The sequence below is a fragment of the Musa acuminata genome, chromosome BXJ3-7 (genome assembly GCF_036884655.1).
Source record: "Musa acuminata AAA Group cultivar baxijiao chromosome BXJ3-7, Cavendish_Baxijiao_AAA, whole genome shotgun sequence".
NCBI classification, from domain to species: Eukaryota; Viridiplantae; Streptophyta; class Magnoliopsida; order Zingiberales; family Musaceae; genus Musa; species Musa acuminata.
In genome coordinates this window covers 33,247,512-33,273,497 of record NC_088355.1, presented here as the reverse complement: position 1 = coordinate 33,273,497, position 25,986 = coordinate 33,247,512, and the positions used below count along the sequence as shown (strand labels likewise).

The following is a 25,986-nucleotide window of genomic DNA, read 5'->3' as shown; positions in this document are numbered from 1 at the left end:
CACGAAAGAGTGGGAGAGTAAAGAAAAGAAATACAGCTATTCTTGTCATTTCCCATCTTACCAACCTAAAGATGGGGATGTTGTTGGCTTATATGCAGGGGAGCAAAAGAATGAAACCCCACACACATTTCCTTTCCTCTTCTTCAGTTATTATGCTGATATGCCTTTGAGAGAGATTGCCGCTGCAAAAGAATCAATGAGGGGTTTGTTCAGTTGCCATGCAACCAAGCCCTCACTTTCACATGCAGTGGAAATGGCTGGAAGATGAGTTGATGCTGGATTTATGTGGTAATTCGAAAGACAGCCTGGCCACAGTCAAAAAACACATCCAAGAAGAGATGATGCTGCGCTCTAAGAAGAAGTGAATGCTCACATTCGCTTTGGTAAGATGGCAGACAACAATGTGATGTAATTCTCGAGATCACTGAAGCAGATTAAGGGCAAATGTGTTTATAAGGATTGTGACACACCTATGGTGGGTAGATTCTCTGGGGAACTGAATCCAATCACAACTGCATCTGCTTCATCTGGTGTCATCTTTCTTGACAATGCAGACAGGGAGATTGAAGACTTGCAAGTGGTCGTTTCTCTTCAATGCACTGAAAAAGATGTTACGTGCCACGCGACAGGAAGTAGAGGGATGGAAATGGGACATATCATGCTTCTTTAAAGTACGTATCCTGCAAAGAGTATCATGATTATTATTACAGGGTAGTGAGTTCCATAATAGAATGCAAATGCTAGAGCATAGCACTGAAGTTTGCGTGTTCACACAGATCATTCAGAGCATTGTTCATCTGCTTAACTACCTGGGTTCAGAAAGGCATGACGATGTACACTATGATCAGCATGACAATTTTAGTAGATTACCATATCAGCCTCACTCCAACATTTTGTATAGCAATCCGTATTCATATAAATATCTGATACAATAATTTCAATACTTCAAATCTTGTTGTTGTCTTCACAGTTAACTCAGGTTTCTTGTTGAACAACTCAAAATGGATGACAAAAGCAAGAATTGGTCCATCAATCATAGATATCTTCTGAAATATTTTTCAAATTGAAAAGTTGTGTAGTGGAATGTAGATGGAGCTTTGAATGATCAGTGATTTACCATGTGATTTAGATGACGGAGGAGTCGAAGTATATGTGCAGCTACCAAATTGATATCTGTTAGTAGAGACATCACTATATCTATATAGGCAGGCATCATTGCTTGCAAAAAGAAGTAAAAAATCAATAAAGATAAGGCAATATGGAGTGTGAGAAGAGTCTTAGGTGTGGACAGACCAAAAAGAAGACCTGTGTTGAAATACATGTGGAAAAATTTCCGAATAAACTACGAAAGGTCATTGCCTTCATTTAGATAACCAACTACAAAATGGTATTGGAAAAACTAAAGTATCAATATTTGTCTTCAAAAAGATTTAGGATTGCGTGAACAGATTTTGGCCAAATGCTAACCGTTATTTCTCTATTGTCCACTATAACTAATCATTGTGCACCATTGTAATGCCAACAATTTGACATAATAACAAAGATATGACAGACCAGTCATAATAACCTTATAACTGCATTTCATGTTTATTTGTAGTTGTGCCATTTCTTACATCTTGCCTGAGAATTATGAATGAGATCTGACGGTATTAGTAACTTCAGAAACTAATATGATCACACACACGAACTCAGAAAACACTCACGTGGGTTCTGTCATTAATTAGCTATTGTCTCACCACTAGTATACATATTAATCATCTTTCCTCTGGCTGTTGGTTATTGCATTGTATGCCAATTTGTCTGTGACATGTATTAATGATTAGATATTGCTCGATCATTGACCTTCGCATCAAGGTGTCACCTAACAAGTAGACACATAACACTCGTGCATCTTTGATTTGTGCAAATCATCAAATTCAGAACTAGGACATTAACAAATATTGAAATCAACCTGATTAAAGAAAGTGTTCAAGATCCAGATGACACCAACGTATAAAAATAAAGAAGGTGAGGTGTACCATCACAAGCTTGACACAAGCATGTGGAACACAGTGGCATTTAAAAATTGAGATGTGAGTATGACCTGATCAGAGATGAGGCTACAAGATCCAAATTGCAAGATTGGCATATCATATTGAGCTCGGCTGGTTAGATTCCACTTGCCTCCCATCTGCTTTATGAAATAGGGACTATAAGTAAGGGAAGTTCCAGGCTTGTTCACATCTTCCCATCGTTTTTGCTCTACTCTTCATTTGGCAATCCATTCCAAAGGCCTTCCAACAACATGCTGGTGGATATGGCTGGTTGTCCTGCAACACCTAATCAGCCTTACCATGTCAGATCCATCAGCATGCCATCTAGAGATCACCCTCTCAAGCTCAGAGTAGAGGAAGAGATGCAGAAGCTCAAGTCTTTGGTGGCTCAATCCTGTTTATCAGCCCAAACTATATGCGAGGGATTGAGAGCGCTCGGAGGTTTGTACGAGTGCATCGAGGAGCTTCTCCATTTGCCTATGAGCAAATATTCCAACATACAAGAAAAAGAAAGTGTGGAAGTGGAGTTGGACGGATCTGTCAGGCAGATGGACTTGCTGGGCATCATGAGAGACAGCATGATGACAACAAAGGACCAGATCAGAACGCTTGAAATAGCCCACAGAAGACAAGGAGTAACAGTTGCAGAGAGCAAGATGTATACTCACATTCGTTTTGACAAGAAGGCAGAGAAGAGTATCAAGAGTATCTTCAAATTACTGAAGCAGATGTATGACAAGGATGTCTCATGTTGTAGCAACGGCAAGGACTCATGGATGGTGACCGAGATTCTGAGGGAAGCAAGAGCAATCACCATTTCCCTTCTCCAGTCCATCTTCAAATTCTTGTCCATGCCGACGCCGCAAGGCAAAGTTAGCAGATGGTCTCTTATCTCAAAGGCATTGCAAAAGAGGAAAGTGGCCTGTGAGGGCGACCAAGAGGAAATTGAAGATAATGATGGGAAGATACAGAGGGCACAAAATCAGTTGCGGACATTACAAAACAGCATCGAAGATATTGAAACAGGATTAGAATGCTTATTTAGAAGACTAGTCAAAAATAGAGTCTCTCTTCTTAACATCCTAAGCCTGTAATGATCTCAACAGCATTTTTGCTCGCATGCCCTCATTAGGATCTGCATTTTAGAGGAACTGCTAATGACTGTATATTGTATCAATTTTGGAAAAGACATACAATGCACTCTATACCGTTTCCCGTTTCCCGTAATAGTGATTGACAATAATTTCTTTTCCCTATTGTTTTCAGTGTTGATTCTAAAAATATGTATCTGTTTCAAACCATTTTTAATAAGCACAAATGTAAGAATTTCAGAAAAATGCTTCTAATAACTTGCAAAAAATACTTCTACAACCTGAGCTCAATATTTTGATTCATTATGGCTCGCCAGAGCTCATACTTTTTTTGGGTGTTAAACGTGATCTTTGTTACATAATTCAATTTTTAAAGAGCCATGTTGGAATATGGCTAACCTCAATTCACTTAAACTTGCGAGCAGCCGCGATGTAAGCTCATGAATAAGCTCTCGCAAGGACATAAATAAGCTTAATAAAAAGAGCACATGACACATTATGTTCTCCCAAATAGTAAATTCTAAGAAACATATTTGTGGCGGTTTGATCAAATGGTATTTTGATTTAAAATGTGACAAATCGGATATTAGAGTGACAACCACATGCAGGACCGGCGCATCATGGTGAATCCTAGGTTAGTAGAGCTAAGAATGAAACATACCAGGTTGGCCACAGCTTGACCATATACACAACTTCTTTGTGTTTCTTGAAGGAAACCCAACTATATAATACTTTGGAATCTTTCTGTTCTGCAGAACATCTTGCCATTTAGATCACTGCAAGATGTGCGTTGCTGACCATATGTACTCAAGGGCCATTATCAACATGTGCACACTCCTACTTCACCTAAAACATATATGTGCAGATCCAGCAAACCACCATAGAGAGTGGTAGATTGTTGGGCAGACAAGCAGCCATACTGCACCTGTGCATCATAAACAAATACTTTAGTTGAGGAGTTAATATATTCTAATGCCGTAACATATGTCTTGATCAGATTCTTTGTGTTTCTGACTACGATGAACCATGTAATAGTTGTTAGTCTCTGGTCTTGCATCTTGCTGCTACTTGATGGGACATGACATGTTGTGTGATGAACAAAGTGCCAGGCATCCATTTCTTCAAGAATTACAGAAACAGAAATGATCGCTAACCTATTTGGAAAATGTCAGTAAAAGAATTACATTGCAACTCACAAAAGAGTGGGAGAGTAAAGAAAGGAAATACCGCTATTCTTGTCGTTTCCCATCTGACCAACCTAAAGATGCGGATGTTGTTGGCTTATATGCAGGGGAGTAAAAGAATGAAACCCCACACACATTTCCTTTCCTCTTCATCAGTTATTATGCTGATATGCCTTTCAATATATTCAAGTGGTTGAGAGAGATTGCAGCTGCACAAGAATCAATGAGGGGCTTGTTCAGTCACCATGCAACCAAGCCTTCAATTTTACATGCAGTGGAAATGGCTGGAAGATGAGTTGATGCTGGATTTATGCGGTAATTCGAAAGACAGCCTGGCCACAGTCAAAAAACACATCCAAGATGAGATGATGCTGCGCTCGAAGAAGAAGTGAATGCTCACTTTCGCTTTGCTAAGAAGGCAGACAACAATGTGATGTAATTCTCGAGATCACTGAAGCCGTTTAAGGGAAAATGTGTTGATAAGGATTGTGACATACCTATGGTGGGTAGATTCTCCGGGGAACTGAATCCAATCACAACTGCATCTGCTCATCTGGTGTCATCTTTCTTGACAATGCAGACAGGGAGATTGAAGACTTGCTGGTGGTCGTTTCTCTCCAGGGCACTGAAAAAGATTTTACGTGGCACGCGACAGGAAGAAGAGGGATGGAAATGGGACATATCATGCTTCTTTAAAGTACGTATCCGGCAAAGAGTGTCATGATTAATATTACAGGGTAGTGAGTTCCATAATAGAATGCAATTGCTAGAGCATAGAACTGAAGTTTGCGAGTGTTCACGCAGATCATTCAGAGCATTGTTCATCTGCTTAACTACCTGGGTTCAGAAAGGCATGACGATGTACACTATGATCAGCATAACAATTTTAGTAGATTACCATATCAGCCTCACTTCAACATTTTGTATAGCAATCCGTATTCATATTAAATATCTGATACAATAATTCCAATACTTCAAATCATGTTGTTGTCTTCACAGTTAACTCAGATTTCTTGTGGAACAACTCAAAATGGATGACACAAGCAAGAATTGGTCCATCAATCAGAGAAATCTTCTGATATATTTTTCAAATTGAAAAGTTTGTGTAGTGGAATGTAGGTGGAGCTTTGAATGATCAGTGATTTACCATGTGAATTAGATGACGCAGGAGTCAAAGTATATGTGCAGCTAGAAAATTGAAATCTGTTAGTAGAGACATCACTATATCACTATAGGCAGGCATCATTGCTTGCAAAAAGAAATAAATCAATCAATAAAGATAAGGCAATATGGAGTGTGAGAGGAGTCTTAGGTGTGGACAGACCAAAAAGATGACCTGTGTTGAAATACATGAGGAAAACTTTCTGAATAAACTACGAAAGGCCATTGACTTCATTTAGATAACCAACTACAAAATGGTTTTGGACAAACTAAAGTATCAATATTTGTCCTCGAAAAGATTTATGATAGCGTGAACAGATTTTGGCCAAATGCTAACCGTTATTTCTCTATTTTCCATTATAACTAATCATTGTGCACCATTGTAATGCCAACAATTTGTCATAATAACAAAGATATGACAGACCTGTCATAATAACCTTATAACTGCATTTCATGTTTCTTTGTAGTTGTGCCATTTCTTATATCTTGCCTGAGAATTAAGACTGAGATCTGACGGTATTAGTAACTTCAGAAGCCAATATGATCACACACACGAACTCAGAAAACACTCACGTGGGTTCTGTCATTAATTAGCTACTAGTATACATATTAATCATCTTTCCTCTGGTTGTTGGTTATTGCATTGTATGCCAATTTGTCTGTGACCTGTATTAATGATTAGATATTGCTCGATCATTGACCTTTGCATCAAGGTGTCACCTAACAAGCCAACACATAACACTCGTGCATCTTGGATTTGTGCAAATCAACAAATTCAGAACTAGGACATTAACAAATATTGAAATCAACCTGCTTAAAGAAAGTGTTCAAGATCCAGATGACACCAATGTATAAAAATAAAGATGGTGATGTGTACCATCACAAGCTTGACACAAGCATGTGGAACACAGTGGCATTTAAAAATTGAGATGTGAGTATGACCTGATCAGAGATGAGGCTACAAGATCCAAATTGCAAGATTGGCAGATCATATTGAGCTCAGCTGGTTAGATTCCACTTGCCTCCCATCTGCTTTATGAAATAGGGACTATAAGTAGGGGAAGTTCCAGGCTTGTTCACATCTTCCCATCGTTTTTGCTCTACTCTTCATTTGGCAATCCATTCCAAAGGCCTTCCAACAACATACTGGTGGATATGGCTGGTTATCCTGCAACACCTAATCAGCCTTACCATGTCAGATCCATCAGCATGCCATCTAGAGATCACCCTCTCATGCTCGGAGTAGAGGACGAGATGCAGAAGCTCAAGTCTTTGGTGGCTCAATCCTGTTTATCAGCCCAAACTATATGCGAGGGATTGAGAGCGCTCGGAGGTTTGTACGAGTGCATCGAGGAGCTTCTCCACTTGCCTATGAGCAAATATTCCAACATACAAGAAAAAGAAAGTGTGGAAGTGGAGTTGGACGGATCTGTCAGGCTGCTGGACTTGCTGGGCATCATGAGAGACAGCATGATGACAACAAAGGACCAAATCAGAACGCTTGTAATAGCCCTCAGAAGACAAGGAGTAACAGTTGCAGAGAGCAAGATGTATACTCACATTCGTTTTGACAAGAAGGCAGAGAAGGGTATCAAGAGTATCTTCAAATTACTGAAGCAGATGGATGACAAGTATGTCTCATGTTGTACCAACGGCAAGGACTCATGGATGGTGACCGAGATTCTGAGGGAAGCAAGAGCAATCACCATTTCCCTTCTCCAGTCCATCTTCAAATTCTTGTCCATGCCGACGCCGCAAGGCAAAGCTAGCAGATGGTCTCTGATCTCAAAGGCATTGCAAAAGAGGAAAGTGGCCTGTGAGGGCGAGCAAGAGGAAATTGAAGATAATGATGGGAAGATACAGAGGGCACAAAATCAGTTGCGGACATTACAAAACAGCATCGAAGATATTGAAACAGGATTAGAATGCTTATTTAGAAGACTAATCAAAAATAGAGTCTCTCTTCTTAATATCCGAAGCCTGTAATGATCTCAACAGCCTTTTTGCTCGCATGCCCTCATTAGCATCTGCATTTTAGAGGAACTGCTAATGACTGTATATTGTATCAATTTTGTAAAAGAAATACAATGCACTCTATACTGTTTCCCGTTTCCCGTAATAGTGATTGACAGTAATTTCTTTTCCCTATTCTTTTCATTGTTGCTTCTAAAAATATGTGTCTATTTCAAACCATATTTAATAAGCATAAATGTAAGAATTTCAAAAAAATGCTTCTAATAACTTGCAAAAAATACTTCTACAACCTGAGCTCAAAATTTTTGTTCTTTATGGCTGACCAGAGCTCATACTTTTTTTGGGTGTTAAACATGATCTTTCATACATAATTCAATTTTTTAAGAGACATGTTGGAATATGGCTAACCTCAATTCTTTTAGACTTGTGAGCAGCCGCGATGTAAGCTCACGAATAACCTCACTCAAGGACATAAATAAGCTTAATAAAAAGAGAACATGACACATTATGCTCTCCCAAATATTAAATTCTAAGAAACATATTTGTGGAGGTTTGATCAAATGGTATTTAGATTTAAAATGTCACAAATATGATATTAGAGTGACAACCACATGCAGGACCTGCGCATAATGGTGAATCTTAGGTTAGTAGAGCTAAGACAGAGACATACCAGGTTGGCCACAGCATGACCATATACACAACTTCTTTGTGTTCCTTGAAGGAACCCCAACTATATAATACTTTGGAATCTTCCTGTTCTGCAGAACATCTTGCCATTGAGATCACTCCAAGATGTGTGTTGCTGACTATATGTACTCAAGGGCCATAATCAACATGTGCACACTCCTACTTCACCAAAAACATATATGTGCAGATCCAGCAAACCACCATAGAGAGTGGTAGATTGTTGGGCAGACAAGCTGCTATACAGCACCTGTGCATCATAAACAAATACTTTAGTTGAGGAGTTAATATATTCTAATGCCGTAACACAAGGTTCGCCGTACCGTACCGTACCGACGTTTCGACCCGGGCTCGGTACCGGTACGGTACGGTATACCGCTCGGTACACCCAGGTGTACCGAGCGGTACACTCACGTGTACCGAGCACTGTACACTGCTACAGTGTTACTGTACATTGCTACAGTGTCGGTACGATACGGAGCGGTCCGCGTACCGCTGGCATGTCGGACCGGTACGTACCGCCCGTACCGGGCGGTACAGTCCGGTACGGCAAACCTTGCCGTAACATATGTCTTGATCAGATTCATTGTGTGGTTCTGACTGCATTGAACCATATAAAAGTTGTTAGTCTCAGGTCTTGCATCTTGCTGGTAATTGATGGGACATGACATGTTGGGCGATGAACAAAGTGCCAGGCATCCATTTCTTCAAGAATTACAGAAACAGAAATGACCGCTGACCTATTTGGAAGATGGCAGTAAAAGAAATACATTGCAAGCCAAGAACCACCTTGACATCACATGGGATAGCAGCACCTAGCAACTCACGAAAGAGTGGGAGAGTAAAGAAAAGAAATACCGCTATTCTTGTCGTTTCCCATCTGACCAACCTAAAGATGTGGATGTTGATGTCTTAAAAGCAGAGGAGCAAAAGAATGAAACCCCACGCTCATTTCCTTTCCGCTTCTTCAGTTGTTATGCTGATATTCCTTTCAATATATTCAAGTGGTTGAGAGAGATTGCAGCTGCACACGAATCAACGAGGGGCTTGTTCAGTCGCCATGCAACCAAGCCTTCACTTTTACATGCAGGGGAAATGGCTGGAAGATGAGTCGATGCCGGATTTATGTGGTAATTCGAAAGACAGCCTGGCCACAGTAAAAAAACACATCAAAGATGAGAAGATGCTGCGCTAGAAGAAGTGAATGCTCACATTCGCTTTGCTAAGAAGGCAGACAACAATGTGATGTTATTCTCTAGATCACTGAAGCAGATTAAGGGAAAATGTGTTGATAAGGATTGTGACATACCTATGGTGGGTAGAATCTCTGGGGATCTGATTCCAATAACAACTGCCTCTGCTTCATTTGGTGTCATGTTTCTTGACAATGCAGACAGGTAGAATGAAGACTTGCAGGTGGTCGTTTCTCTTCAATGCACGGAAAAAGAGGTTATGTGGCACGCGACAGGAAGTAGAGGGATGGAAAAGGGACATATCATGCTTCTTTCAGGTATGTATCCTGCAAAGAGTATCATGACTATTATTACAGGGTAGTGAGTTCCATAATAGAATGCAAATGCTAGAGCATAGCACTGAAGTTTGTGAGTGTTCACGTAGATCATTCAGAGCATTGTTCATCTGCTTAAGAACCTGGTTTCAGAAAGGCATGACGATGCACCCTATGATCAGCATGACAATTTTAGTAGATTACCATATCAGCCTTACTCCAACATTTTGTATAGCAATCCATATTCATATAAATATCTGATACAATAATTCCAATACTTCAAATCTTTTTATTAACTTCACAGTTAACTAAGATTTCTTGTTCAACAACTCAAAATGGATGACACAAGCAAGAATTGGTCCATCAATCATAGATATCTTCTGAAATATTTTTCAAATTGAAAAGTTGTGCAGTGGAATGTAGATAGAGCTTGAATGATCAGTGATTTACCATGTGAATTAGATGACGGAGGAGTCGAATTAGTTGTGCAGCTACCAAATTGATATCTATTAGGAGAGATATCACTATATCACTATAGACAGGCATCATTGCTTGCAAAAAGAAATAAATAAATCAATAAAGATAATGCAATATGGAGTGTGAGAGGAGTCTTAGTTGCGGACAGACCAAAAAGATGACCAGTGTTTAAATACATAAGGAAAAATTTCTGAATAAACTATGAAAGGCCATTGACTTCATTTAGATAACCAACTACAAAATGGTTTTGGAAAAACTAAAGTATCAATATTTGTCTTCGAAAAGATTTATGATTGCATGAACAGATTTTGGCCAAATGCAAACCGTTATTTCTCTATTTTCCATTATAACTAATCATTGTGCACCATTGTAATGCCAACAATTTGACATAATAACAAAGATATGACAGACCTGTCATAATAACCTTATAACTGCATTTCATGTTTCTTTGTAGTTGTGCCCTTTCTTATATCGTGCCTGAGAATTATGAATGAGATCTGACTTCAGAAACTAAAATGATCACACACACGAACTCAGAAAACGCTTACGTGGGTTATGTCATTAATTAGCTATTGTCTCACCACTAGTATACATATTAATCATCTTTCCTCTGGTTGTTGGTTATTGCATTGTTTGCCAATTTGTCTGTGACCTGTATTAAATATTAGATATTGCTCGATCATTGACCTTCGCATCAAGGTGTCACCTAACAAGCAGACACATAACACTCGTGCATCTTGGATTTGTGCAATCATCAAATTCAGAACTAGGACATTAACAAATATTGAAATCAACCTGCTGAAAGAAAGTGTTAAAGATCCAGATGACACCAATGTATAAAAATAAAGATGGTGAGGTGTACCATCACAAGCTTGACACAAGCATGTGGAACACAGTGACATTTAAAAATTGAGATGTGAATAAGACCTGATCAGAGATGAGGCTACAAGATCCAAATTGCAAGATTGGCATATCATATTGAGCTGGGCTGGTTATAATCCACTTGCCTCCCATTTGCATTCTGAAATAGGGACTATAAGTAGGGGAAGTTCCAGGCTTGTTCACATCTTCCCATCGTTTTTGCTCTACTCTTCATTTGGCAATCCATTCCAAAGGCCTTCCAACAACATACTGGTGGATATGGCTGGTTGTCCTGCAACACCTAATAAGCCTTACCATGTCAGATCCATCAGCATGCCATCTAGAGATCACCCTCTCAAGCTCAGAATAGAGGAAGAGATGCAGAAGCTCAAGTCTTTGGTGGCTCAATCCTGTTTATCAGCCCAAACTATATGCGAGGGATTGAGAGCGCTCGGAGGTTTGTACGAGTGCATCGAGGAGCTTCTCCACTTGCCTATGAGCAAATATTCCAACATACAAGAAAAAGAAAGTGTGGAAGTGGAGTTGGACGGATCTGTCAGGCTGCTTGACTTGCTGGGCATCATGAGAGACAGCATGATGACAACAAAGGACCAGATCAGAACGCTTGAAATAGCCCTCAGAAGACAAGGAGTAACAGTTGCAGAGAGCAAGATGTATACTCACATTCGTTTTGACAAGAAGGCAGAGAAGGGTATCAAGAGTATCTTCAAATTACTGAAGCAGATGGATGACAAGTATGGCTCATGTTGTACCAACGGCAAGGACTCATGGATGGTGACCGAGATTCTGAGGGAAGCAAGAGCAATCACCATTTCCCTTCTCCAGTCCATCTTCAAATTCTTGTCCATGCCGACGCCGCAAGGCAAAGCTAGCAAATGGTCTCTTATCTCAAAGGCATTGCAAAAGAGGAAAGTGGCCAGTGAGGGCGACCAAGAGGAAATTGAAGATAATGATGGGAAGATACAGAGGGCACAAAATCAGTTGCGGACATTACAAATCAGCATCGAAGATATTGAAACAGGATTAGAATGCTTATTTAGAAGACTAATCGAAAATAGAGTCTCTCTTCTTAACATCCTAAGCCTGTAATGATCTCAACAGCATTTTTGCTCGCATGCCCTCATTAGCATCTGCATTTTAGAGGAACTGCTAATGACTGTATATTGTATCAATTTTGGAAAAGACATACAATGCACTCTATACTGTTTCCCGTTTCCCGTAATAGTGATTGACAATAATTTCATTTCCCTATTCTTTTCATTGTTGCTTCTAAAAATATGTATCGGTTTCAAACCATTTTTAATAAGCATAAATGTAAGAATTTCGGAAAAATGCTTCTAATAACTTGCAAAAAATACTTCTACAACCTGAGCTCAATATTTTGATTCATTATGGCTCACCAGAGCTCATACTTTTTTTGGGGTTTAAACGTGATCTTTGTTACATAATTTAATTTTTAAAGAGCCATGTTGGAATATGGCTAACCTCAATTCACTTAGACTTGCGAGCAGCCGCGATGTAAGCTCATGAATAAGCTCTCGCAAGGACATAAATAAGCATAATAAAAAGAGGACATGACACATTATGTTCTCCCAAATAGTAAATTCTAAGAAACATATTTGTGGCGGTTTGATCAAATGGTATTTTGATTTAAAATGTGACAAATCGGATATTAGAGTGACAAGCACATGCAGGACCTGCGCATCATGGTGAATCCTAGGTTAGTAGAGCTAAGAATTAGACATACCAGGTTGGCCACAGCTTGACCATATACACAACTTCTTTGTGTTTCTTGAAGGAAACCCAACTATATAATACTTTGGAATCTTTCTGTTCTGCAGAACATCTTGCCATTGAGATCACTCCAAGATGTGCGTTGCTGACCATATGTACTCAAGGGCCGTTATAAACATGTGCACACTCCTACTTCACCTAAAACATATATGTGCACATCCAGCAAACCACCATAGAGAGTGGTAGATTGTTGGGCAGACAAGCAGCCATACTGCACCTGTGCATCATAAACAAATACTTTAGTTGAGGAGTTAATATATTCTAATGCCGTAACATATGTCTTGATCAGATTCTTTGTGTTTCTAACTACGTTGAACCATGTAATAGTTGTTAGTCTCTGGTCTTGCATCTTGCTGCTAATTGATGGGACATGACATGTTGGGCGATGAACAAAGTGCCAGGCATCCATTTATTCAAGAATTACAGAAACAGAAATGACCGCTGACCTATTTGGAATATGTCAGTAAAAGAAATACATTGCAAGCCAAGAACCAGCTTGACATCACATGGTATAGCAGCACCTTGCAACTCACGAAAGAGTGGGACAGTAAAGAAAAGAAATACCGCTATTCTTGTAGTTTCCCATCAGACCAACCTAAAGATGTGGATGTTGATGTCTTAAAAGCAGACGAGCAAAAGAATGAAACCCCACGCTCATTTCCTTTCCGCTTCTTCAGTTGTTATGCTGATATGCCTTTCAATATATTCAAGTGGTTGAGAGAGTTTGCAGTTGCACACGAATCAATGAGGGGCTTGTTCAGTCGCCATGCAACCAAGCCTTCACTTTTACATGCAGTGGAAATGGCTGGAAGATGAGTCGATGCCAGATTTATGTGGTAATTCGAAAGACAGCCTGGCCACAGTAAAAAAACACATCCACGATGAGATGATGCTGCGCTCGAAGAAGTGAATGCTCACATTCGCTTTGCTAAGAAGGCAGACAACAATGTGATGTTATTCTCTAGATCACTGAAGCAGATTAAGGGCAAATGTGTTGATAAGGATTGTGACATAACTATGGTGGGTAGAATCTCTGGGGATCTCAATCCAATCACAACTACCTCTGCTTCATCTGGTGTCATCTTTCTTGACAATGCAGACAGGGAGAATGAAGACTTGCAGGTGGTCGTTTCTCTTCAATGCACGGAAAAAGAGGTTATGTGGCACGCGACAGGAAGTAGAGGGATGGAAAAGGGACATATCATGCTTCTTTCAGGTACGTATCCTGCAAAGAGTATCATGACTATTATTACAGGGTAGTGAGTTCCATAATAGAATGCAAATGCTAGAGCATAGCACTGAAGTTTGTGAGTGTTCACGTAGATCATTCAGAGCATTGTTCATCTGCTTAAGAACCTGGTTTCAGAAAGGCATGACGATGCACCCTATGATCAGCATGACAATTTTAGTAGATTACCATATCAGCCATACTCCAACATTTTGTATAGCAATCCATATTCATATAAATATCTGACACAATAATTCCAATACTTCAAATCTTTTTATTGTCTTCACAGAAAACTAAGATTTCTTGTTCAACAACTCAAAATGGATGACACAAGCAAGAATTGGTCCATCAATCATAGATATCTTCTGAAATATTTTTCAAATTGAAAAGTTGTGCAGTGGAATGTAGATAGAGCTTGAATGATCAGTGATTTACCAAGTGAATTAGATGACGGAGGAGTCGAATTAGTTGTGCAGCTACCAAATTGATATCCGTTAGGAGAGATATCACTATATCACTATAGACAGGCATCATTGCTTGCAAAAAGAAATAAATAAATCAATAAAGATAATGCAATATGGAGTGTGAGAGGAGTCTTAGGTGCGAACAGACCAAAAAGAAGACCTGTGTTTAAATACATAAGGAAAAATTTCTCAATAAACTACGAAAGGCCATTGACTTCATTTAGATAACCAACTACAAAATGGTATTGGAAAAACTAAAGTATCAATATTTGACTTCGAAAAGATTTATGATTGCATGAACAGATTTTGGCCAAATGCAAACCGTTATTTCTCTATTTTCATTATAACTAATCATTGTGCACCATTGTAATGCCAACAATTTGACATAATAACAAAGATATGACAGACCAGTCAAAATAACCTTATAACTTCATTTCATGTTTCTTTGTAGTTGTGCCCTTTCTTATATCGTGCCTGAGAATTATGAATGAGATCTGACGGTATTAGTAACTTCAGAAACTAATATGATCACACACACGAACTCAGAAAACACTCACGTGGGTTCTGTCTTTACGTAGCTATTGTCTCACCACTAATATACATATTAATCATCTTTCCTCTGGTTGTTGGTTATTGCATTGTTTGCCAATTTGTCTGTGACCTGTATTAATAATTAGATATTGCTCGATCATTGACCTTCGCATCAAGGTGTCACCTAACAAGTAGACACATAACACTCGTGCATCTTGGATTTGAGCAAATCATCAAATTCAGAACTAGGAAATTAACAAACATTGAAATCAACCGGCTTAACGAAAGTGTTCAAGATCCAGATGACACCAATGTATAAAAATAAAGAAGGTGAGGTGTACCATCACAAGCTTGACACAAGCATGTGGAACACAGTGGCAATTAAAAATTGAGATGTGAGTATGACCTGATCAGAGATGGGGCTACAAGATCAAAATTGCAAGATTGGCAAATCATATTGAGCTCGGCTGGTAAGATTTCACTGGCCTCCCATCTGCTTTATGAAATAGGGACTATAAGTAGGGGAAGTTCCAGGCTTGTTCACATCTTCCCATCGTTTTTGCTCTACTCTTCATTTGGCAATCCATTCCAAAGGCCTTCCAACAACATGCTGGTGGATATGGCTGGTTGTCCTGCAACACCTAATCAGCCTTACCATGTCAGATCCATCAGCATGCCATCTAGAGATCACCCTCTCAAGCTCAGAGTAGAGGAAGAGATGCAGAAGCTCAAGTCTTTGGTGGCTCAATCCTGTTTATCAGCCCAAACTATATGCGAGGGATTGAGAGCGCTCGGAGGTTTGTACGAGTGCATCGAGGAGCTTCTCCATTTGCCTATGAGCAAATATTCCAACATACAAGAAAAAGAAAGTGTGGAAGTGGAGTTGGACGGATCTGTCAGGCTGCTGGACTTGCTGGGCATCATGAGAGACAGCATGATGACAACAAAGGACCAGATCAGAACGCTTGAAATAGCCCACAGAAGACAAGGAGTAACAGTTGCAGAGAGCAAGATGTATACTCACATTCGTTTTGACAAGAAGGCAGAGAAGAGTATCAAGAGTATCTTCAAATTACTGAAGCAGATGTATGACAAGGATGTCTCATGTTGTAGCAACGGCAAGGACTCATGGATGGTGACCGAGATTCTGAGGGAAGCAAGAGCAATCACCATTTCCCTTCTCCAGTCCATCTTCAAATTCTTGTCCATGCCGACGCCGCAAGGCAAAGCTAGCAGATGGTCTCTTATCTCAAAGGCATTGCAAAAGAGGAAAGTGGCCTGTGAGGGCGACCAAGAGGAAATTGAAGATAATGAAGGGAAGATACAGAGGGCACAAAATCAGCTGCGGACATTACAAAACAGTATCGAAGATATTGAAACAGGATTAGAATGCTTATTTAGAAGACTAATAAAAAATAGAGTCTCTTTTCTTAACATCCTAAGCCTGTAATGATCTCAACAGCCTTTTTGCTCGCATGCCCTCATTAGCATCTGCATTTTAGAGGAACTGCTAATGACTGTATATTGTATCAATTTTGAAAAGAGTTACAGTGCACTTTATATTGTTACCCATTTCCCGTAATAGCGATTGACAATAATTTTTTTCCCTATTCTTTTCAGGGTTGCTTCTAAAAATATGTGTCTGTTTCAAACCATATTTAATTAGCATAAATGTAAGAATTTCAGAAAAATGCTTCTAATAACTTGCAAAAAATACTTCTACAACCTGAGCTCAATATTTTGGTTCTTTATGGCTGACCAGAGCTCATATATTTTTTTGGTGTTAAAAATGATCTTTCTTACATAATTCAATTTTTAAAGAGCCATGTTCGAATATGGCTAACCTCAATTCTTTTAGACTTGCAAGCAGCCACGATGTATGCTCACGAATAAGCTCTCTCAAGGACATAAATAAGCTTAATAAAAAGAGGACATGACACATTATGCTCTCCCAAATATTACATTCTAAGAAACATATTTGTGGAGGTTTGATCAAATGGTATTTAGATTTAAAATGTGACAAATATGATATTAGAGTGACAACCACTTGCAGGACCTGCGCATCATGGTGAATCTTAGGTTAGTAGAGCTAAGACAGAGACATACCAGATTGGCCACAGCTTGACCATATACACAATTTCTTTGTGATTCTTGAAGGAACCCCAACTATATAATACTTTGGAATCTTTCTGTTCTGCAGAACATCTTGCCATTGAGATAACTCCAAGATGTGAGTTGCTGACCATATGTACTCAAGGGCCATTATCAACATGTGCACACTCCTACTTCACCTGAAACATATATGTGCAAATCCAGCAAACCACCATAGAGAGTGGTAGATTGTTGGGCAGACAAGCTGCCATACTGCACCTGTGCATCATAAACAAATACTTTAGTTGAGGAGTTAATATATTCTAATGCCGTAACATATGTCTTGATCAGATTCTTTGTGTGTTTCTGACTGCATTGAACCATATAAAAGTTGTTAGTCTCAGGTCTTGCATCTTGCTGGTAATTGATGGGACATGACATGTTGGGCGATGAACAAAGTGCCAGGCATCCATTTCGTCATGAATTACAGAAACAGAAATGACCGCTGACCAATTTGGAAGATGTCAGTAAAAGAAATACATTGCAAGCCAAGAACCGCCTTGACATCACATGGGATAGCAGCACCTAGCAACTCACGAAAGAGTGGGAGAGTAAAGAAAAGAAATACCGCTATTCTTGTCGTTTCCCATCTGACCAACCTAAAGATGTGGATGTTGATGTCTTAAAAGCAGAGGAGCAAAAGAATGAAACCCCACGCTCATTTCCTTTCCGCTTCTTCAGTTGTTATGCTGATATGCCTTTCAATATATTCAAGTGGTTGAGAGAGATTGCAGCTGCACACGAATCAATGAGGGGCTTGTTCAGTCGCCATGCAACCAAGCCTTCACTTTTACATGCAGTGGAAATGGCTGGAAGATTAGTCGATGCCGGATTTATGTGGTAATTCGAAAGACAGCCTGGCCACAGTAAAAAAACACATCCAAGATGAGATGATGCTGCACTCGAAGAAGTGAATGCTCACATTCGCTTTGCTAAGAAGGCAGACAACAATGTTATTGTATTCTCGAGATCACTGAAGCAGATTAAGGGCAAATGTTTTGATAAGGATTGTGACATACCTATTGTGGGTAGAATCTCTGGGGTTCTGAATCCAATCACAACTGCCTCTGCTTCATCTGGTGTCATCTTTCTTGACAATGCAGACAGGGAGAATGAAGACTTGCAGGTGGTCGTTTCTCTACAATGCACGGAAAAGGAGGTTATGTGGCACGCGACAGGAAGTAGAGGGATGGAAAAGGGACATATCATGTTTCTTTCAAGTACGTATCCTGCAAAGAGTATCATGATTATTATTACAGGGTAGTGAGTTCCATAATAGAATGCAAATGCTAGAGCATAGCACTGAAGTTTGCGAGTGTTCACGTAGATCATTCAGAGCATTGTTCATTTGCTTAAGAACCTGGTTTCAGAAAGGCATGACGATGCACCCTATGATCAGCATGACAATTATAATAGATTACCATATCAGCCTTACTCCAACATTTTGTATAGCAATCCATATTCCTATAAATATCTGATACAATAATTCCAATACTTCAAATCTTTTTATTGTCTTCACAGTTAAGTAGATTTCTTGTTCAACAACTCAGAATGGATGACACAAGCAAGAATTGGTCCATCAATCATAGATATCTTCTGAAATATTTTTCAAATTGAAAAGTTTTGCAGTGGAATGTAGATATAGCTTGATAGATCAGTGATTTACCATGTGAATTAGATGACGGAGTAGTCAAATTAGTTGTGCAGCTACCAAATTGATATCTGTTAGGAGAGATATCACTATATCACTATAGACAGGCATCATTGCTTGCAAAAAGAAATAAATAAATCAATAAAGATAATGCAATATGGAGTGTGAGAGGAGTCTTAGGTGCGAACAGACCAAAAAGAAGACCTGTGTTTAAATACATAAGGAAAATTTTCTGAATAAACTATGAAAGGCCATTGACTTTATTTAGATAATCAACTACAAAAAGGTTCTGAACAAACTAAAGTATCAATATATGTCCTTGAAAAGATTTATGATTGCGTGAACATATTTTGGCCAAATGCAAACCGTTATTTCTCTATTTTCCATTATAACTAATCATTGTCCACCTTGTAATGCCTACAATTTGTCATAATAACAAACATATGAAATACCTGTCATAATAACCTTATAATTGTATTTCTTGTTTATTTGTAGTTGTGCCATTTCTTATATCTTGCCTGAGAATTATGACTGAGATCTGACGGTATTGGTAACTTCAGAAACTAATATGATCACACACACGAACTCAGAAAACACTCACGTGGGTTCTGTCAGTAATTAGCTATTGTCTCACCACTAGTATACATATTAATCATCTTTCCTCTGGTTGTTGGTTATTGCATTGTTTGCCAATTTGTCTGTGACCTGTATTAAAGATTAGATATTGCTCGATCATTAATCATCTTTCCTCTGGTTGTTGGTTATTGCATTGTTTGCCAATTTGTCTGTGACCTGTATTAAAGATTAGATATTGCTCGATCATTGACCTTCGCATCTAGGTGTCACCTAACAAGCAGACACATAACACTCGTGCATCTTGGTTTTGTGCAATCATCAAATTCAGAACTAGGACATTAACAAATATTGAAATCAACCTGCTTAAAGAAAGTGTTCAAGATCCAGATGACACCAATGTATAAAAATGTGTACCATCACAAGCTTGACACAAGCATGCGGAACACAGTGGCATTTAAAAATTAAGATGTGAGTATGACCTGATCAGAGATGAGGCTACAAGATCCAAATTGCAAGATTGGCATATCATATTGAGCTCGGCTGGTTAGATTCCACTTGCCTCACATCTGCTTTATGAAATAGGGACTATAAGTAGGGGAAGTTCCAGGCTTGTTCACATCTTCCCATCGTTTTTGCTCTACTCTTCATTTGGCAATCCATTCCAAAGGCCTTCCAACAACATACTGGTGGCTATGGCTGGTTGTCCTGCAACACCTAATCAGCCTTACCATGTCAGATCCATCAGCATGCCATCTAGAGATCACCCTCTCAAGCTCAGAGTAGAGGAAGAGATGCAGAAGCTCATGTCTTTGGTGGCTCAATCCTGTTTATCAGCCCAAACTATATGCGAGGGATTGAGAGCGCTCGGAGGTTTGTACGAGTGCATCGAGGAGCTTCTCCACTTGCCTATGAGCAAATATTCCAACATACAAGAAAAAGAAAGTGTGGAAGTGGAGTTGGACGGATCTGTCAGGCTGCTGGACTTGCTTGGCATCATGAGAGACTGCATGATGACAACAAAGGACCAGATCAGAACGCTTGAAATAGCCCTCAGAAGACAAGGAGTAACAGTTGCAGAGAGCAAGATGTATACTCACATTCGTTTTGACAAGAAGGAAGAGAAGGGTATCAAGAGTATCTTCAAATTACTGAAGCAGATGGATGACAAGTATGTCTCATGTTGTAGCAACGGCAAGGACTCATGGATGGTGACCGAGATTCTGAGAGAAGCAAGAGCAATCACCATTTCCCTTCTCCAGTCCATCTTCAAATTCTTGTCCATGCCGACGCCGCAAGGCAAAGCTAGCAGATGGTCTCTTATCTCAAAGGCATTGCAAAAGAGGAAAGTGGCCTGTGAGGGCGAGCAAGAGGAAATTGAAGATAATGATGGGAAGATACAGAGGGCACAAAATCAGTTGCCGACATTACAAAACTGCATCGAAGATATTGAAACAGGATTAGAATGCTTATTTAGAAGACTAATCAAAAATAGAGTCTCTCTTCTTAACATCCTAAGCCTGTAATGATCTCAACAGCATTTTTGCTCGCATGCCCTCATTAGCATATGCATTTTAGAGGAACTGCTAATGACTGTATATTGTATCAATTTTGGAAAAGACACACAATGCATTCTATACTGTTTCCCATTTCCCGTAATAGTGATTGACAATAATTTCCTTTCCCTATTCTTTTCATTGTTGCTTCTAAAAATATGTATATGTTTCAAACCATTTTTAATAAGCATAAATGTAAGAATTTCAGAAAAATGCTTCTAATAACTTGCAAAAAATACTTCTACAACCTTAGCTCAATATTTTGATTCATTATGGCTCACCAGAGCTCATACTTTTTTTGGGGGTTAAACGTGATCTTTGTTACATAATTCAATTTTTAAAGAGCCATGTTGGAATATGGCTAACCTCAATTCACTTAGACTTGCGAGCAGCCGCGATGTAAGCTCATGAATAAGCTCTCGCAAGGACATAAATAAGCTTAATAAAAAGAGGACAAGACACATTATGTTCTCCCAAATAGTAAATTCTAAGAAACATATTTGTGGCGGTTTGATCAAATGGTATTTTGATTTAAAATGTGACAAATCGGATATTAGAATGACAACCACATGCAGGACCTGCGCATCATGGTGAATCTTAGGTTAGTAGAGCTAAGACAGAGACATACCAGGTTGGCCACAGCTTGACCATATACACAATTTCTTTGTGTTTCTTGAAGGAACCCCAACTATATAATACTTTGGAATCTTTCGGTTCTGCAGAACATCTTGCCATTGAGATCACTCCAAGATGTGTGTTGCTGACCATATGTACTCAAGGGCCATTATCAACATGTGCACATTCCTACTTCACCTGAAACATATATGTGCAAATCCAGCAAACCACCATAGAGAGTGGTAGTTTGTTGGGCAGACAAGCTGCCATACTGCACCTGTGCATCATAAACAAATAGTTTAGTTGAGGAGTTATTATATTCTAATGCCGTAACATATGTCTTGATCAGATTCTTTGTGTGTTTCTGACTGCATTGAACCATAAAAAAGTTGTTAGTCTCAGGTCTTGCATCTTGCTGGTAATTGATGGGACATGACATGTTGGGCGATGAACAAATTGCCAGGCAACCATTTCTTCAAGAATTACAGAAACAGAAATGACCGCTGACCTATTTGGAAGATGCCAGTAAAAGAAATACATTGCAAGCCAAGAACCACCTTGACATCACATGAGATAGCAGCACCTAGCAACTCTCGAAAGAGTGGGAGAGTAAAGAAAAGAAATATCGCTATTCTTGTCGTTTCCCATCGGACCAACCTAAAGATGTGGATGTTGATGTCTTAAAAGCAGAGGAGCAAAAGAATGAAACCCCACGCTCATTTCCTTTCCGCTTCTTCAGTTGTTATGCTGATATGCCTTTCAATATATTCAAGTGGTTGAGAGAGATTGCAGCTGCACACGAATCAATGAGGGGCTTGTTCAGTCGCCATGCAACCAAGCCTTCACTTTTACATGCAGTGGAAATGGCTGGAAGATTAGTCGATGCCGGATTTATGTGGTAATTCGAAAGACAGCCTGGCCACAGTAAAAAAACACATCCAAGATGAGATGATGCTGCACTCGAAGAAGTGAATGCTCACATTCGCTTTGCTAAGAAGGCAGACAACAATGTTATTGTATTCTCGAGATCACTGAAGCAGATTAAGGGCAAATGTTTTGATAAGGATTGTGACATACCTATTGTGGGTAGAATCTCTGGGGATCTCAATCCAATCACAACTACCTCTGCTTCATCTGGTGTCATCTTTCTTGACAATGCAGACAGGGAGAATGAAGACTTGCAGGTGGTCGTTTCTCTTCAATGCACGGAAAAAGAGGTTATGTGGCACGCGACAGGAAGTAGAGGGATGGAAAAGGGACATATCATGCTTCTTTCAAGTATGTATCCTGCAAAGAGTATCATGATTATTATTACAGGGTAGTGAGTTCCATAATAGAATGCAAATGCTAGAGCATAGCACTGAAGTTTGCGAGTGTTCACGTAGATCATTCAGAGCATTGTTCATCTGCTTAAGAACCTGGTTTCAGAAAGGCATGACGATGCACCCTATGATCAGCATGACAATTTTAGTAGATTACCATATCAGCCATACTCCAACATTTTGTATAGCAATCCATATTCATATAAATATCTGATACAATAATTCCAATACTTCAAATCTTTTTATTAACTTCACAGTTAACTAAGATTTCTTGTTCAACAACTCAAAATGGATGACACAAGCAAGAATTGGTCCGTCAATCATAGATATCTTCTGAAATATTTTTCAAATTGAAAAGTTGTGCAGTGGAATGTAGATAGAGCTTGAATGATCAGTGATTTACCAAGTGAATTAGATGACGGAGGAGTCGAATTAGTTGTGCAGCTACCAAATTGATATCCGTTAGGAGAGATATCACTATATCACTATAGACAGGCATCATTGCTTGCAAAAAGAAATAAATAAATCAATAAAGATAATGCAATATGGAGTGTGAGAGGAGTCTTTGGTGCGAACAGACCAAAAAGAAGACCTGTGTTTAAATACATAAGGAAAAATTTCTGAATAAACTACGAAAGGCCATTGACTTCATTTAGATAACCAACTACAAAAAGGTTCTGAACAAACTAAAGTATCAATATTTGTCCTTGAAAAGATTTATTATTTCGTGAACATATTTTGGCCAAATGCAAACCGTTATTTCTCTATTTTCCATTATAACTAATCATTGTGCACCTTGTAATGCCTACAATTTGTCATAATAACAAACATATGACATACCTGTCATAATAACCTTATAACTGTATTTCTTGTTTATTTGTAGTTGTGCCATTTCTTATATCATGCCTGAGAATTTTGACTGAGATCTGACGGTATTGGTAACTACAGAAACTAATATGATCACACACACCAACTCAGAAAACACTCACGTGGGTTCTGTCAGTAATTAGCTATTGTCTCACCACTAGTATACATATTAATCATCTTTCCTCTGGTTGTTGGTTATTGCATTGTTTGCCAATTTGTCTGTGACCTGTATTAAAGATTAGATATCGCTCGATCATTGACCTTCGCATCATGGTGTCACCTATCAAGCAGACACATAACACTCGTGCATCTTGGATTTGTGCAATCATCAAATTCAGAACTAGGACATTAACAAATATTGAAATCAACCTGCTTAAAGAAAGTGTTCAAGATCCAGATGACACCAATGTATAAAAATGTGTACCATCACAAGCTTGACACAAGCATGTGGAACACAGTGGCATTTAAAAATTGAGATGTGAGTATGACCTGATCAGAGATGAGGCTACAAGATCTAAATTGCAAGATTGGCATATCATATTGAGCTCGGCTGGTTAGATTCGACTTTCCTCCCATCTGCTTTATGAAATAGGGACTATAATTAGGGGAAGTTCCAGGCTTGTTCACATCTTCCCATCGTTTTTGCTCTACTCTTCATTTGGCAATCCATTCCAAAGGCCTTCCAACAACATACTGGTGGATATGGCTGGTTGTCCTGCAACACCTAATCAGCCTTACCATGTCAGATCCATCAGCATGCCATCTAGAGATCACCCTCACAAGCTCAGAGTAGAGGAAGAGATGCAGAAGCTCAAGTCTTTGGTGGCTCAATCCTGTTTATCAGCCCAAACTATATGCGAGGGATTGAGAGCGCTCGGAGGTTTGTACGAGTGCATCGAGGAGCTTCTCCACTTGCCTATGAGCAAATATTCCAACATACAAGAAAAAGAAAGTGTGGAAGTGGAGTTGGACGGATCTGTCAGGCTGCTGGACTTGCTTGGCATCATGAGAGACTGCATGATGACAACAAAGGACCAGATCAGAACGCTTGAAATAGCCCTCAGAAGACAAGGAGTAACAGTTGCAGAGAGCAAGATGTATACTCACATTCGTTTTGACAAGAAGGCAGAGAAGGGTATCAAGAGTATCTTCAAATTACTGAATCAGATGGATGACAAGTATGTCTCATGTTGTACCAATGGCAAGGACTCATGGATGGTGACCGAGATTCTGAGGGAAGCAAGAGCAATCACCATTTCCCTTCTCCAGTCCATCTTCAAATTCTTGTCCATGCCGACGCCGCAAGGCAAAGCTAGCAGATGGTCTCTTATCTCAAAGGCATTGCAAAAGAGGAAAGTGGCCTGTGAGGGCGAGCAAGAGGAAATTGAAGACAATGAAGGGAAGATACAGAGGGGACAAAATCAGTTGCGGACAATACAAAACAGCATCGAAGATATTGAAACAGGATTAGAATGCTTATTTAGAAGACTAATAAAAAATAGAGTCTCTCTTCTTAACATCCTAAGCCTGTAATGATCTCAACAGCATTTTTGCTCACATGCCCTCATTAGCATCTGCATTTTAGAGGAACTGCTAATGACTGTATATTGTTTCAATTTTGGAAAAGACATACAATGCACTCTATACTGTTTCCCGTTTCCCATAATAGTGATTGACAATAATTTCTTTTCCCTATTCTTTTCAATGTTGCTTCTAAAAATATGTGTCTGTTTCAAACCATATTTAATAAGCATAAATGTAAGAATTTCAAAAAAATGCTTCTAATAACTTGCAAAAAATACTTCTACAACCTGAGCTCAATATTTTGGTTCTTTATGGCTGACGAGAGCTCATACTTTTTTTGGGTGTTAAACATGATCTTTCTTACATAATTCAATTTTGAAAGAGCCATGTTGGAATATGGCTAACCTCAATTCTTTTAGACTTGTGAGCAGCCACGATGTAAGCTCACGAATAAGCTCTCTCAAGGACATAAATAAGCTTAATAAAAAGAGGACATGACACATTATGCTCTCCCAAATATTAAATTCTAAGAAATATATTTGTGGAGGTTTGATCAAATGGTATTTAGATTTAAAATGTGACAAATATGATATTAGAGTGACAACCACATGCAGGACCTGTGCATCATGGTGAATCTTAGGTTAGTAGAGCTAAGACAGAGACATACCAGGTTGGCCACAGCTTGACCATATACACAACTTCTTTGTGTTTCTTGAT

At 39.1% G+C, this 25,986-nt stretch overlaps 2 protein-coding genes and 2 long non-coding RNA genes across 5 annotated transcripts; 2 read left to right on the top strand and 2 right to left on the bottom strand.

The window, feature by feature from the left end:
• Positions 1-2,243: 2,243 nt before the first annotated feature.
• Positions 2,244-3,289, top strand: LOC135643697 (uncharacterized). Its single transcript, XM_065161007.1, has one exon. The coding sequence runs from the start codon at positions 2,285-2,287 to the stop codon at positions 3,125-3,127; it is 843 nt and encodes a 280-aa protein (XP_065017079.1). The 5' UTR covers positions 2,244-2,284; the 3' UTR covers positions 3,128-3,289.
• A 2,969-nt stretch (positions 3,290-6,258) lies between these two features.
• On the bottom strand, positions 6,259-20,160 carry LOC135643699 (uncharacterized). Its single transcript, XR_010498341.1, has 12 exons — positions 19,868-20,160; positions 18,181-18,390; positions 17,117-18,018; positions 15,417-16,288; positions 12,741-14,012; positions 11,657-11,875; positions 11,039-11,545; positions 9,437-9,646; positions 8,986-9,274; positions 8,114-8,377; positions 7,030-7,283; positions 6,259-6,918 (listed from the first exon to the last, which is right to left on the bottom strand). It is a non-coding gene; the product is annotated as an uncharacterized LOC135643699 (long non-coding RNA).
• Positions 20,161-20,202: 42 nt separating this feature from the next.
• Positions 20,203-24,514, bottom strand: LOC135643700 (uncharacterized). 2 transcript variants are annotated; one of them, XR_010498342.1, is made up of 5 exons: positions 24,235-24,514; positions 22,634-22,843; positions 21,570-22,471; positions 20,486-20,820; positions 20,203-20,391 (listed from the first exon to the last, which is right to left on the bottom strand). It is a non-coding gene; the product is annotated as an uncharacterized LOC135643700 (long non-coding RNA). The 2 variants fall into 2 exon arrangements; XR_010498343.1 differs by having other exon boundaries at positions 20,486-20,739.
• Positions 24,515-24,546: 32 nt separating this feature from the next.
• Positions 24,547-25,278, top strand: LOC135642905 (uncharacterized). The gene has a single exon (XM_065159385.1). The coding sequence runs from the start codon at positions 24,547-24,549 to the stop codon at positions 25,276-25,278; it is 732 nt and encodes a 243-aa protein (XP_065015457.1).
• The last annotated feature ends 708 nt before the right edge of the window (positions 25,279-25,986 follow it).

Bases quoted from the DNA above. Each gene is read 5' to 3' on its own strand.
- LOC135643697 (XM_065161007.1), top strand. From the start codon at position 2,285: ATGCTGGTGGATATGGCTGGTTGTCCTGCAACACCTAATCAGCCTTAC.
- LOC135642905 (XM_065159385.1), top strand. From the start codon at position 24,547: ATGCAGAAGCTCAAGTCTTTGGTGGCTCAATCCTGTTTATCAGCCCAA.